Source organism: Natator depressus, chromosome 3 (assembly GCF_965152275.1).
Source record: "Natator depressus isolate rNatDep1 chromosome 3, rNatDep2.hap1, whole genome shotgun sequence".
Lineage (NCBI taxonomy): Eukaryota > Metazoa > Chordata > Testudines > Cheloniidae > Natator > Natator depressus.
The window spans coordinates 134899304-134913968 of NC_134236.1; the positions used below are offsets into that span (position 1 = coordinate 134899304).

At 39.9% G+C, this 14665-nt stretch overlaps 2 protein-coding genes across 3 annotated transcripts in view; one reads left to right on the forward strand and one right to left on the reverse strand.

Annotated features, from left to right (window-relative positions):
- The window catches only part of ERO1B (endoplasmic reticulum oxidoreductase 1 beta), a 59218-nt gene extending 52602 nt beyond the window's left edge, over positions 1-6616 (reverse strand). For both annotated transcript variants that reach the window (XM_074948890.1, XM_074948889.1), the window contains exon 1: positions 6473-6616. In XM_074948890.1, the coding sequence (XP_074804991.1) occupies positions 6473-6574 (102 nt within the window). In that variant the 5' untranslated portion in view covers positions 6575-6616. The remainder of the gene's footprint in view (positions 1-6472) is intronic.
- A 401-nt stretch (positions 6617-7017) lies between these two features.
- The window catches only part of EDARADD (EDAR associated via death domain), a 35306-nt gene continuing 27658 nt past the window's right edge, over positions 7018-14665 (forward strand). Inside the window, exon 1 of the mRNA XM_074947042.1 lies at positions 7018-7250. The gene's annotated coding sequence lies outside the window, so the exon portion shown is untranslated. The remainder of the gene's footprint in view (positions 7251-14665) is intronic.

A 14665-nucleotide genomic window follows, 5' to 3' on the forward strand; every position in this document is an offset into this window, starting at 1 on the left:
TTTTGTATGTATAGTTGGGATTATCTGCATTTACCAACACTGAATTTCATCTGCCATTTTGTCGGCCAGTCCCTCTGTTTTGTGAGATCACTTTGTAACTCTTCACAGTCTGCTTTGGACTTAACTATCTTGAGTAATTTTGTATCATCTGCAAATTTTGCAACTTCACTGTTTACCCCCTTTTCCAAATCATTTATGAATATGTGGAACAGCCCTGGTCCCAGATCCTTGGGGGACCTGGCTATTTACCACTCTCCACTGTGAAACCTGACCATTTATTCTTACTCTTAATTTCCTATCTTTTAACCAATTACTGATCCATGAGAGAACCTTCCCTCTTCTCTCATGACTGCTTACTTTGCTTAAGAGCCTTTGGTGTAAGACCTTGTCAAAGGCTTTCTGAAAGTCCAAGCACACTATATCCACTGATCACTCTTCTTCACATGCTTGTTGACTACCTCAAATAACTTAATAGATTGGGGAGGCATGATTTCCCTTTACAAAAGCAATGCTGACTCTTCTCCAACACATCATGTTTATGCATCTGATAATTCTGCTCTTTACTATAGTTTCAAACAATTAGCCTGGTACCTAAGTTAGGCTTACCAGCCTGTAACTGCCAGCATCACCTCTGGAATCTTTCTTAAAAATAGGCGTTATATTTGCTACTCTCCAGTCATCTGGTACAGGGGCTGATTTAATACACACAAAGGATTTGATTCTGTAAATACCTATCGGACTAATCCCACTGACTCCCAGGTCGCGACTCAAGTAAGCGTAGCTACTCACATGAGTAAGTATTTGCAGTATCAGTGCCTAAAATTACAATTTAAAACCCTAAAAGCATTTTTAAATGCCTTTAATAAATTTAACCATACTTGTGGATCTTAGTCCATGGTCAACTATAGAAATGGCAATAGAACAATGTAACACATTACTGTTTTTCAGTAAAACCTACAGCTTGTGTTTTAGTCTTCCAAACACAAATTAAGAGTTATTCAGAAAGCAACAAAACACTGAAGATAGAAGATGGACCCTTCAGAAATGAGGGGAAAAAGACGACATCTGAGAAGTCCTGAGTCTAAAGACAAAACAATTTTTAAAAAAGACTACCAAAATTATCAGTGTTTACAACATAGTTCATATTGTTTCCTATCTATCTCCAATGATCTATTTTCAAAAGTGAGAATTTTTTTTTTATAAAATAGCAAAAAACCTCTTTGCAAGGTGTAATTTAAAATTAAACATTGTTGTAATTGTATTAAGATACTCTTTTAAGGTGTTTTAGTGGCCCATGTCATGAGTGAAAGCACAAGGCTCGAAGGTGATAACTCTCGTTCATGATAAAGCAGCACAACAGATTAAGGGTTTCAGGCTACTCATTAAATTTATAGAGCGGTTCTACTAGTGTGGATTACACACTCAGAGCTTTATCTTACTTCAAAGTACTCTATCATTCAGTAAATTAAATGCAACAGGTTTCTGCATCTTCTCTATTAGTGTTTGAATATTTGCATGGAAATAATTCTCTTTACTATGTTGCCAGAAAAAGAATTACATTTTAAAAGATCCTGTGTTAAAACATTATTAGAACAAATAATATTAAAAGCCTATTACTTTTCACTATTCATGCTGAGTTGTTGCGGGGTTTTTTTGGTTGCATTTCACTGATCTCTGACAATGAAACTAGACTGGTTAGTTCACTTGATAGGTGTAGGGCCAAATGCTGCCCTGGCATGAGTTATCACATCTCCAGTGATTTTAATGGAGTTGCATTAATGTATGCCATGACTTAATTTGGTCCATAGCATTTTTCTGCTTCTTATACAGTACTTTTACTTCCGATACCGTAAGGAATTTGCACCTTTGGAGAAAGGGACTTAGACATATAACTGAAATTTAACAAACAATTTAATGAAAAGCATTTCTAGCGCTAATAGATTTGTAAAACTTTTTAAATAAGTCTATTTACAAAAATTACACCTACAACACCTCATTAAATATTCCACTTCTTATCTTGGAAAACATGGCAATGTTCAGTTTTATATATAAAACTGAGGAAGGAGAAGAATGAGAAACATAACATAAGTCACTTAAATTAATGCTGATATTAATTTTTCAGTTACAACTGTTACATGCATACATGTTACAGGAAGCGGTAAATGGACCAACTAAATATAACCACAATGTATGCAATTCCCTCATCACTGTCTTACTAGCAACTATAAGATTCAAATTAATTACAAATTGAAAAATACTAGAGTATTACTTTTAATTTTATTTGTATCATATGGATCAAAAGTGACTACCCCACAATCTAGTTTCCAGGAACTGTATTAAAGTATTTTTCTACAGTGTCTGTTAAAATGATTGCTGTATATATGACATCCGATGTAACCTGTAAATGGTTAATTCTCTAACTTGTTTTCCAATATAAGTCAACCTTTTATAAAAGTTATGCTTAAACATGAGTTAAGTTCCAAGTTATATGCATTTAAAATATGGAGTTTGTAGAAACATCTAAATTTATTATCTTGTGAAACATACAAGCTCTGAATAGAATACATGAATGCAGTAACATTGTTAGCACATTTATACAGACAACCTTAGAGGTGTGCTCTCAGGTGGTTGTATTTTAATTGCTTAAACATATTTCCTCATTAGAAAACCAACCGGGACACCTTGTTTTGCTCCTCACAGTTTTACCACTTTGCTGCATACACAAAATGAGGGGAGAGAAAAAAAAACTAGTAGTCAAAACACTGTAGAGAACCAGGGGGCAATAGATATGTAGAATTTGAACTGCAGCAACAAAAGATGTTTAATATTTTATTACAAATATACAGAGCTGTCAAGCAATTAAAAATTGTGATTAATCATGCTGTTAAATAGTAATAGAATACCATTTATTTAAATATTTTTGGAAGATTTCTACGTTTTCAAATGTATTGATTTCAATTACAACACAGAATAAAAAGTGTACAGTGCTCACTTTATATTTATTATTACAAATATTTGTACTAAAAAAAATTCTCAATTCACCTAATACAAGTACTGTAGTGCACTCTATCATGAAAGTTGAACTTATGAATGTAGAATTATGTGCAAAAAGAACCCTGCATTCAAAAATAAAATAATGTAAAACTTTAGAGCCTACAAGTCCATTCAGTGCTAATTCTTGATCAGCCAATTGCTCAGACAAACAAGTTTGTTTACATTTGCAGAAGATAATGCTGCATGCTTCTTCTTTACAAAGTTACCTGAAAGTGAGAACAGGCCGCTCGCATGGCACTGTTGTAGCCGGCATCGGAAGATATTTACATGCCACATGCACTAAAGATTCATAGGTCCCTTCATGCTTCAACCACCATTCCAGAGGACATGCGTCCATGCTGATGACAGGTTCTGCTCGATAAAAATCCAAAGTAGTGCGGACCGATGCATGTTCATTTTCATCATCTGAGACAGATGCCAACAGCAGAAGGTTGATTTTCTTTTTTGGTGATTTGGGTTCTGTAGTTTCCGCATCAGTGTTTTGCTCTTATAAGACTTCTGAAAGCATGCTCCACACTTTGTCCCTCTCCGATTTTAGAAGGTACTATAGATTCTTAAATCTTGTGTTGAGTGCTGTAGCTATCTTTAGAAATCTCACATTGGTATCTTCTTATTTTGTCAAATTTGCAGTGAAATGTTCTTAAAACGAACATGTACTGGGTCATCATCCGAGACTGCTATAACATGAAATATATGGCAGAATGAGGGTAAAACAGAGCAGGAGTCATAAAATTTTCCACCAAGAAGTTCAATCACAAATTTAATTAATGCATTATTTTTTAACAAGCGTCATCAGCATGGAAGCATGTCCTCTGGAACAATGGCTGAAGCATAAAGAGGCATAGGAATCTTTAGCGCATCTGGCACGTAAATATCTTGCGACGCCAGCTACAATAGTGCCATGCGAATACCTGTTCTCACTTTCAGGTGACATTGTAATTAAGAAGTGGGAAGCATTATTGCCCATAAATGTAAACAAACTTGTTTCTTTTAGTGATTGGCTGAATGAGAAGTAGGACTGAGTGGACGTATAGGCTCTAAAGTTTTACATTGTTTTGTTTTTGAGTACAGTTATGTAACAAAAAAACCCCTACATTTGTAAGTTTCACTTTCATGACATACTACAGTACTCGTATGAGGTGAATTGAAAAATATTATTTCTTTTATTGTTTTACAAAGCAAATATCTGTAATAAAAATAATATAATGTAAGCACTGTACACTTTGCATTCTGTGTTGTAATTGAAATTAATATATTTGAAAATGTAGTAAACATCCAAAAATATTTAATAAATTTCAATTGGTATTCTATTGTTTAACAGTGCAATTAATCGTGATTTTTAAAATTGCAATTAATTTTTTTGAGTAAATCATATGAGTTAACTGTGATTAATCGACAGCCCTACAAATATATAAACCTTGGTTTAAAAAACAATTGATATCCCTCCCAGTTTAAAGACTAAACAAACAGTGAAACTTGCATTAAGGTTTTTTAATGACAGCATTAAGGGCCACCAGCAAAAAACACACACAAAAAACAAAAAAACCCACCAACTCTGCTTTAAGGGCAATTTAACTTGGATATGGATTAATGTACCATTTATGTATCCCATGAAATTTCCAACACATTTTCATAGATTCATGGAGTTTAAGGCCAAAAGAAACCATGAGATCATCTACTCTGACCTCCTGTATATCAGAGGCCATTAAATTTCACCCAGTTACTCCTGTATTGAGCCCACTAACTCCTTTTTCACTAAAGCATAACTTTCAGAAAGACATCCAGTGTTAATTGTAATTTGAGGACATCAAGAATTCACCACTTCTCTAGGTAGTCTTGTTCAAATGGTTAATCACTCTCACTTAAAAATGTGCACCTTACTTCCAAATTGAATTTGTCCAGCTTGAGTGTATTGTTTCACTTAAATAAAAGGAATCTATACTGGGCAAGTGCTTTATTGACAGTCCCTTGGATGGACACTTACTGTAGGGCAGGTTTCAATGTATGAAAACCTTAAAAATGTAAACATATATTTAAAACAACCAAAAGAGACAACATTTGGCTTGCTCTGTATGTAAATGATTCCATAGGTTTTACTTAGTCTCTTTGGCCAAAGCTTCACCTGCCCTCCCACATCACAACTGTTATCTTAGATATGGTTGTTTCTGATGAATAAAAGTAAAAGACTCTCCACTTCCATAGTATTTTTGGCATATGACACTCAATTTCTCAGAACAATTCAAAAAGAAGGTTTCAGAGTAACAGCCGTGTTAGTCTGTATTCGCAAAAAGAAAAGGAGTACTTGTGGCACCTTAGAGACTAACCAATTTATTTGAGCATAAGCTTTCGTGAGCTACAGCTCACTTCATTGGATGCACCGATGAAGTGAGCTGTAGCTCAAGAAAGCTTATGCTCAAATAAATTGGTTAGTCTCTAAGGTGTCACAAGTACTCCTTTTCTTTTTTTCAAAAAGAAAGGTAAGCATTACTATCTCCATCTGTACAAGGCGGTAACAGAGCTTAAGTTAGATGTCCAACATCACCAAAGAGCAGTCAAAGTAAAAGGAGACCTGAGTTCTGTTCCGAGCTCTAATTCCCAGATCTTTAAGTGAATCCGATGAAGTGAGCTGTAGCTCAGGAAAGCTTATGCTCAAATAAATTGGTTAGTCTCTAAGGTGCCACAAGTACTCCTTTTCTTTTTGCGAATACAGACTAACACGGCTGTTACTCTGAAACCTGACCTTCTACCTCCCACAGACTTCCTAAAGAAGTCAGAGTTTTGCTTAAAAATGAATAGCATGATACAACCCATATCTTGTGAAACACTCTGGGATTGTTTAGGATAAAATTTGTACATATGAATATAAAGTACTGCTTCCTGAATTAAGGAACTCCTCTATTTAACGTCTGAATCTTTGTATAAAAATATTATTATATCCCATAACAGAGAACTTCTCTGTGCATTCCTCTTTTCCAAATTTCATATAATACCCCAATCATATACCCCCGGGGCACGGTTACAAGTCAGCCACTCAGCCACATTAAACGTCTGCTCTGCTACTGTTAGCAAATGAAACCAAAATAGCTCCCCACTGAAACCTCAGTGCATCTCACTCAGCAAGAGGCAGCGGAAAGAGATATAAACTCGATACTGCTTGGTCCTGCAAACCGCTGAAAACGCGCAGTGCCCCCTCTTCGGATCCGCGGGGGCACAGGGCAGCCAGCAGCACCAAACCCAGAGTCCACAAAGCTCATGGGATCCCTCGGGACAGAAACCGCTGCGCGCACACGTGAGCCGTTATCCAGCTGCGGTCTGGCCGAAGGAGGATAGCCCGGAACTCCGGTCCTCCCTCTCCCCCAAGGTCCCTCCCCGCCCCCGACACAGGCAGCCGCCGTCGCCCGAGCCCCATCTCTCTCACCTGGGCCTCCACCGGAGTCCAGATGCTGCCCAGCAGCAGGAGACGCACCGCCAGCCCCGTCCTCGCCGCTGTCCTCCGGGCGGCTCCGCGGGCGCTGCTCATGCTGCTCCCGCCTCGCCCCGCCGCCCCGGGGGCCCTCGCCCCGCTCCGCCGCGCGGCCAAGGGCTCGGCACCGGGCAGGGGATGGACGCGGGCGCACGGGCACCGGCGGACGCTGTCGGCGCTGCCTCTACCGGCCACCTGTCAGGAGAGGGCGCCGCGCTCACCTCCGCCCGCCTCAGCCACGCTCCCCTGTGCGCTGCGCCGGCCCGGCCCCCAGCCTCCTACCTCGCACAGCGGCGGCGGCCACCCAACCGCCGCCTGCCACGCAAAGCACTCTGGGACTCGGAGTCCAACCGGCCGCACTTCCCAACCCGGTGTGGGGGCTGGGACAACAGGAGGCGGGGCCCCGAGCGACGGCCAATCAAAGATAACCACGCGCACCTCCAAAACAAGAGGAGGTGACTTAGTACCTGTCACTGGGAAGGAGGGGCGGGGCTAGGGTTTCCCAGAGCCTCCTGCTGCGACCCCTTCAAGGACCCCTGCGAAAGGGGCTAGGGGCGTCCGAGAGGGTCTTCTGTGACGTCGTCTCCACAGCTGGCCGGCCTCTAGCCCGCCTCTATGTGTTCTGCGCCGCGCGCACAGATCTGGGGGGCAAGCGCGTCCGTAGCTGCCCATGTGGCAGTCAGTGGGGGTTTCTTCGGTGCAGCCACACAGGAAGATACTCATTATTTTAAAGGTAGAAAATGTGATGGTAACCCCCCAAAATCAGTGGGGAGCTTGAGCAAACCTGGTGCCTGAAACCAGTTATAATTCCTAATGCACTGCTGCTGGGGTTTGGCCCATTATTGCAAAATATAGGATTGTTTTTAAATAAAAATAGCCATATTTTAGGGTGACCAGGTGTTCCAATTTTATAGGGACAGTCCCGATTTTTGGGGCTTTTTCTCATATGGGCTCCTATTTCCACACACCCCCGTCCCGATTTTTCACATTTACTGTCTGGTCACCCTACCATATTTCGACAATTGCAGGAGGTTACCATGGTGGTGGCAACACCATCTTGTACTGAAGACAGTGGCGTGGTGTGAGGACCCCTGCGTTCTTTGTCCTTTCCTGAAAGTGATTTGTTCGGTGACCTGGGACACTTCACTTAATTCTTCTCTGTCTCTACCATCTGCAAAATGACAATCTCTATTATACAAGTCTCAATGATCTGAAACTGCTTGTTATCAAAAACAAGTCAGGTTCCCTCATCTCTACTAATTATACTGAAAATTCCCTTGTTATTTTTGCAGATTTATTCAGTGTCCCCTCCCTGTCATATTTATTAGCAGAGCACAGCCTCAGTTACCTACTTTTGCAGATGTGTTGTGCGTCTTAAATAATGAATATTTGCTAATGCCCTCTGAGAACCATAGAGATAAGATGCTATAGAAATAGAAAGTATATTTAAAGATTAGCTCTTTTTATCTTTACTACCACTAAAATGCTGAAAAGTATGTGTTGAAGTTACTTTGAAAGATTTTGTTTAAGTAAATTTCGTTAATTAAAGGTGGCTTTTTTTCTTTCAGATTAAACTTCCCGTTACTTCTTTCTCATCACATTTTCTTTCACAAGAGGCATTCCTAGAGATGGCAGCATGGTCTCTCCCTTTGTAACTAAAGGAAATGTAGGAAGCTGGGGAACATGCTTCAGTCCTGTCAGGTTTTCTTATTACCTGACTCTCTTGAAAAAGTAGAGAAGCTTTCAGCCATGTCCGTGTATTACAACCAACTGAAGTTCAAGCCCCTTTCCTGTCTGGCTTGTTTTTCAGAGGTCCAGCAATCATGGGAACTGCAATAGGAGTGATACCTCTACTGTTAGTCTCTTCTTTTCCAAAGGCCAAGGAGTTGGCTAAGTAACAACCATTAGTCCCAGGCAATTAAGTATATAGCTATAATTCATTGCCAATATTTGCAAGAGCTCCTCTTTTTAATAAGAAAAGGAGTACTTGTGGCACCTTAGAGACTAACAAATTTATGTTCGAAAAGGAGGGTTATATGGATTTCAAGAGCAATGCTTGCTTCACAGATTTGCTAGGCTCTGGTGGCTAAAAAAACCTCTCCCACATTCATGACAAAATACTTTTTATTCCTTAGAGGTTCTTTACAGAACTATTGCATTTTGTAAAAATCTGAGAATGGTTCCTTAGTTATATACGAGGTTCTGTGTGCTGTTTCACATTAGACCTAAATTATGTGCAGCAGTGCTAGAATTATGGTTCAGTTTTCAATCCCACTCCCAAACTTCCCCCCACACCCCCTATGATCCTCCTAGCCAACAGAATATCCCTTATGGGGATGATCTAAAGCCCATTGAAGTCAGTATGGTCTTTAAAATGATTTCAGTGGACTTTGGATCAGGCCAATATTATCTATTTTCATATTAATTCAAATTTGTTTTACATTACCCCCTGACAAATTTAAATGTGCCACAGATTTTGGTATTGAAAACAACTGCATTGCTGAAGCTGTCCTGGGAAAAAGTTTTGGCAGTTAGGTAGGAGGCATTTGTGAAGGTGACACCAGTGAATATGTGGGAGGCAGGGTTTTTTGAAAAAAGAAAAGGAGTACTTGTGGCACCTTAGAGACTAACCAATTTATTTGAGCATGAGCTTTCGTGAGCTACAGCTCACTTCAAGCTCATGCTCAAATAAATTGGTTAGTCTCTAAGGTGCCACAAGTACTCCTTTTCTTTTTGCGAATACAGACTAACACGGCTGTTACTCTGAAACCTGTCAGGGTTTTTTGAGGTGTTCTTTGAGTGAGAGAGAGAGAGAGAGAGAGAGAGAGAGAAGATGCAGTTGCTCTGTTCTTCCTCTTTTAGGTAGCTTCAGTTGAGACCATTAATTTAGGGAACAGAGGGTTCAATAATTCATTCCCCACCTAAGGAAACCTTAACAGCAATTTCTGATCCCACCCCACTCCAGAATCTGCCATTACTTCCTACAGCAGAGGATCAGTATATTTACTGAATGTTTCAGCCAAAATGATTAGTGGTAAAATAGTTAATGGTGACAATTACACTGCCATACTTAAACTTTAATGTCAACACTCCACTGTATTTAATGAAGACAGTTTACACTTCTTACAGAGCTCTTGTTTCAGGCTGTCTGAAAATTAAAGTGACATCACTGCATTGGTTTACAATTGTGATCATATTATGAAAGTTTTCTTTACAACTATAAAGGACTGATTTTTTTCTTAAATGAAGGCATACATTCAGAAGCACTATTATGACAAACTTTGTAAAGCTTGCAATTATGCAGCCATTTCCACTGCCACATAATTGCATTATAGATAGGGCTCTGTTTATTTAATAGAAATTAGAGACAAAGTACTGAGTCGTTGCTTATTCAGTTGTCACTGCAGATTATTCTACTTTATATACAGAGAGCTCTGTTTGCCTTTAACTCAGACTGGGCTTAATCCTGCTTGCATTGAAAATCAATGGAAATGTTGCTTTTGACTTTATAAGAACATAAGAACGACCATACTGGGTCAGACCAAGCATCCATCTAGCCCAGCACCTTGTCTGCTAACAGTGGCCACTGCCAGATACTTCAGAGGGAATGAACAGAACAGGGCAATTGTTGAGTGAATCATACCTCATTGTCCAGTCCCAACTTCTGGCAGTCAGAGACTTAGGCACACCCAGAGCAGTGGGATATGTCCCTGACCATCTTGGCTATTAGCCATTGATGGACCTATCCTCTGTGAATTTATCTAATTCTTTTTTTAACCCAGTTGAACTTTTGGCCTTCACAACATCCCCTGGCAACAAGTTCCACAAGTTGACTGTGTTGTGTGAAGAAATATTTCTTTTTTTTTTGTTTTGTTTTAAACCTGCTGCCTGTTAATTTCATTTGGTGACCCCTGGTTCTTGTGTTATGTGAAGGGGTAAATAACACTTCCATATTCACTTTCTCCACACTATTCATGATTTTATAGATTTCTATCATATCCCCCCTTAGTATTCTCTTTTCCAAAATGAACAATTCCAGTCTTTTTAATCTCTACTCATTTCTGTAGCCATTCTCTGCATTTTTTCCAATTCTAATATATTTTGTTTGAGATGGGGTGACCAGAATTGCACTCAATAATCAAGGTGTGGGCATACCATGGATTTATATAGTGACATTATGATATTTACTGTTTATTATCTATCCGTTTCCTAATGCTTCCTAACATTCTGTTCGCTTTTTTGACTGCCACTGCACATTGAACAGATGTTTTCAGAGAACTATCCACAATGACTTCACAATTTCTTTCTTGAGTAGTAACAGCTAATTTAGATCCCATCATTTTGTACGTGTAGTTGAAATTATGTTTTCAAATATGCATTATTTTGCATTTGTCAATATTGAATTTCATCTGCCATTTTAATGCCCAGTCACCCAATTTTGTGAGATCCTTTTGTAACTCTTCACAGTCAGCTTTGTACTTAACTATCTTGAATAATTTTGTATCATCTGCAAATTTTACCATCTCATTGTTCACCCCCTTTTCCAGAGCATTTATGAATATGGGGAACAGCACAGGTTCCAGTACATATCCTTGAGGGACCCCGCTATTTACCCATTTTGTACACTGACCACATTCCTATCCTTTGTCTCCTATCTTTTAACCAGTTCACTGATCCATGAAAGAACCTTCCCTCATATCCCATGACTGCTTACTTTGCGTAAGAGACTTTGATGAGGGACCCCTTGTCAAAGCTTTCTGAAAGTCCCAAGTACACTGTATCCACTGGATCACCCTCATCCACATGTTTGTTACTCCCTCAAAGAGTCATAGAGTCATAGACTTTAAGGTCAGAAGGGACCATTATGATTTTCTAGTCTGACCTCCTGCACAACGCAGGTCACAGAATCTCACCCACCCACTCCTGTAATAAATCCCTAACCTATGTCTGAACTTTTGAATTCCTCAAATCATGGTTTAAAGACTTCAGGGTGCAGAGAATCCTCCAGCAAGTGACCCATGCCACACGCTGCAGAGGAAGGCGAAAAACCCCCAGGGCCTCTGACAATCTGCGCTGGAGGAAAATTCCTTCCCGATCTCAAATATGGCGATCAGCTAAACCAGCCAGACACCCAGGAAAGAGATCTCTGTAGTAACTCAGATCCCACCCCATCTAACATCCCATCACAGGCCATTGGGTATATTTACCGCTAATAGTCAAAGATCAATTAATTGCCAAAATTAGGCTATCCCATCATACCATCCCCTCCATAAACTTATCAAGCTTAGTCTTGAAGCCAGATATGTCTTTTGCCTCCACTGCTCCCCTTGGAAGGCTGTTCCAGAACTTCACTCCTCTGATGGTTAGAAACCTTTGTCTAATTTCAAGTCTAAACTTCCTGATGGCCAGTTTATATCCATTTGTTCTTGTGTCCACATTGGTACTGAGCTTAAATAATTCCTCTCCTTCCCTGGTATTTATCCCTCTGATATATTTATAGAGAGAAATCAGATCTCCCCTCAGTCTTCTCTTGGTTAGGCTAAACAAGCCAAGCTCCTGGAGTCTCCTTTCATAAGACAGATTTTCCATTCCTCGGATCATCCTAGTAGCCCTTCTCTGTACCTGTTCCAGTTTGAATTCATCCTTCTTAAACACGGGAGACCAGAACTACACACAGTATTCCAGGTGAGGTCTCACCAGTGCCTTGTATAATGGTACTAACACCTCCTTATCTCTACTGGAAATACCTCGCCTGATGCATCCCAAGACCACATTAGCTTTTTTCACGGCCACATTACATTGGCGGCTCATAGTCATCCTGTGATCAACCAATACTCTGAGGTCCTTCTCCTCCTCTGTTACTTCCAACTGATGAGTCCCCAGCTTATAACAAAAATTCTTGTTATTAATCCCTAAATGCATGACCTTGCACTTTTTACTTTTAAATTTCATCCTATTACTATTACTCCAGTTTACAAGGTCATCCAGATCTTCCTGTATGATATCCCGGTCCTTCTCTGTATCTGCAAACTTTATTAGAACACTCCCACATTTTGTGCCAAGGTCGGTAATAAAAAGATTTAATAAGATTGGTCCCAAAACTGATCCCTGAGGAACTCCACTAGTACCTCCCTTCAGCCTGACAGTTCACCTTTCAGTATGACCCGTTGCAGTCTCCCCTCTAACCAGTTCCTTATCCACCTTTCAATTTTCACATTGATCCCCCTCTTTTCCAATTTAATTAATAATTCCCCATGTGGAACCGTATCAAATGCCTTACTGAAATCGAGGTAAATTAGATCCACTGCATTTCCTTTGTCTAAAAAATCTGTTACCTTCTCAAAGAAGGAGATCAGGTTGGTTTGGCACGATCTACCTTTTGTAAAACCATGTTGTATTTTGTCCCAATTACCATGGACCTCAATGTCCTTAACTACTTTCTCCTTCAAAATTTTTTCCAAGACCTTGTATACTACAGATATCAAACTAACAGGCCTGTAGTTACCCGGACCACCTTTTTTTCCTTTCTTAAAAATAGGAACTATGTTAGCAATTCTCCAGTCATATGGTTCAACTCCTGAGTTTACAGATTCATTAAAAATTCTTGCTAATGGGCTTGCGATTTCATGTGCCAGTTCCTTTAATATTCTTGGATGAAGATTATCTGAGCCCCCCGATTTAGTCCAGTAAGATGTTTGAGTTTGGCTTCTACCTCGGATGTGGTAATATCTACCTTCATATCCTCATTCCCATTTGTCATCCTGCCATTGTCCCTAAGCGCCTCATTAGCCTCATTAAAGACTGAGGCAAAGTATTTGTTTAGATATTGGGCCGTGCCTAGATTATCCTTAACCTCCACTCCATCCTCAGTGTTTAGCGGTCCCGCTTCTTCTTTCTAATAGATTAGTGAGGCATGATTTCCCTTTACAAAAGCCGTGTTGACTCTTCCCCCAACAAATTGTGTTTATCTATGTGTCTGATAATTCTATTCTTTACTGCAGTTTCAACCAATTTGCCTGGTACTGAAGTTAGGTTTACTAGCCTGTAATTGCCAGTATCGCTTCTGGAGGCTTTCTTAAAAATTGGTGTTACATTATCTATCCTCAAGTCATCTGGTAGAGAGGCTGATTTAAGCAATAGGTTAAATCTGGTTCTGGTGACTTATTACTGTTTATTTATTTGTTCCAAAACCTCTTCTGTCAGTGGGACCAGCATCGGGACCTGACTGTGGAAATGTGCAGTAATTTTTTTTAGCAGACAATGAACCAAATTAATCATTGGTGTAACACAGTTGAAGTCAATGGAATTATACCTTGGCTAAATTTTGCCCAGTATATCTCTGTCTAATCTCACAAGCTTTTAAAAAAGTTCCCTACTGTTGCTAACATTGATTCAGCTGCACCAATGTTATTTTCCCCTTGTGTAGACAGGGCCTGTGTTCTCTAGGTTTTATGAAATGGCTCTAGAGGAAACAGTTGTATCGCAAAATGCAAATCAGCCATAGCAGCAAAATGATAAGGCTGGTAATGTACATTAAACTTGCTTCTTTCAAGGAAAAGTGCAGCGATATCATAATACCTTGCCTGGGGCTGTTACTGGGAAGAGAGGGATAGTCTCATCTTCTGCCTTAATGGCATATAGCATGTTCAGCTGGGTTGAGGGGGATAAGTTCACAGTATATTTAATTTTTCAATGTATAGTGTGCTTCTAGGCACAGGAATGTAGATGTAAAATTTAAAATTAGATGATAATATTACTCTAAAAATGCAAACAATTTTTGGCACGTCCTATCCTTTTCTTACCATCAGCAACATGGAAGGCTCTGAATGTGTCAGAACACGTACAATTCTGCAATGTTGGTGGGTGAGTCAAAAAAAAAGGAAATCCACACAGGAGATCTGCATCACTGAACTCTGCGGTGATGGCATTGCTCCCTGTTTTTGTGCATAGGTACATTTTGGGGCAGGGTGGGGAGCAGTGTGATGGGGCCCATGGATATTTACATGGATCCATTGGTCAAACCTTCCTTTGCAGTAAGGCAGAAGGGAGGCAAAGCAGCCACTGAAGCTAATGCAACCCTGATGCTTTATGAGTAGTGGCTTCATTGATGCTGTGTGGCCAGTTTTTCATTTTCCAGCATATCTCCCC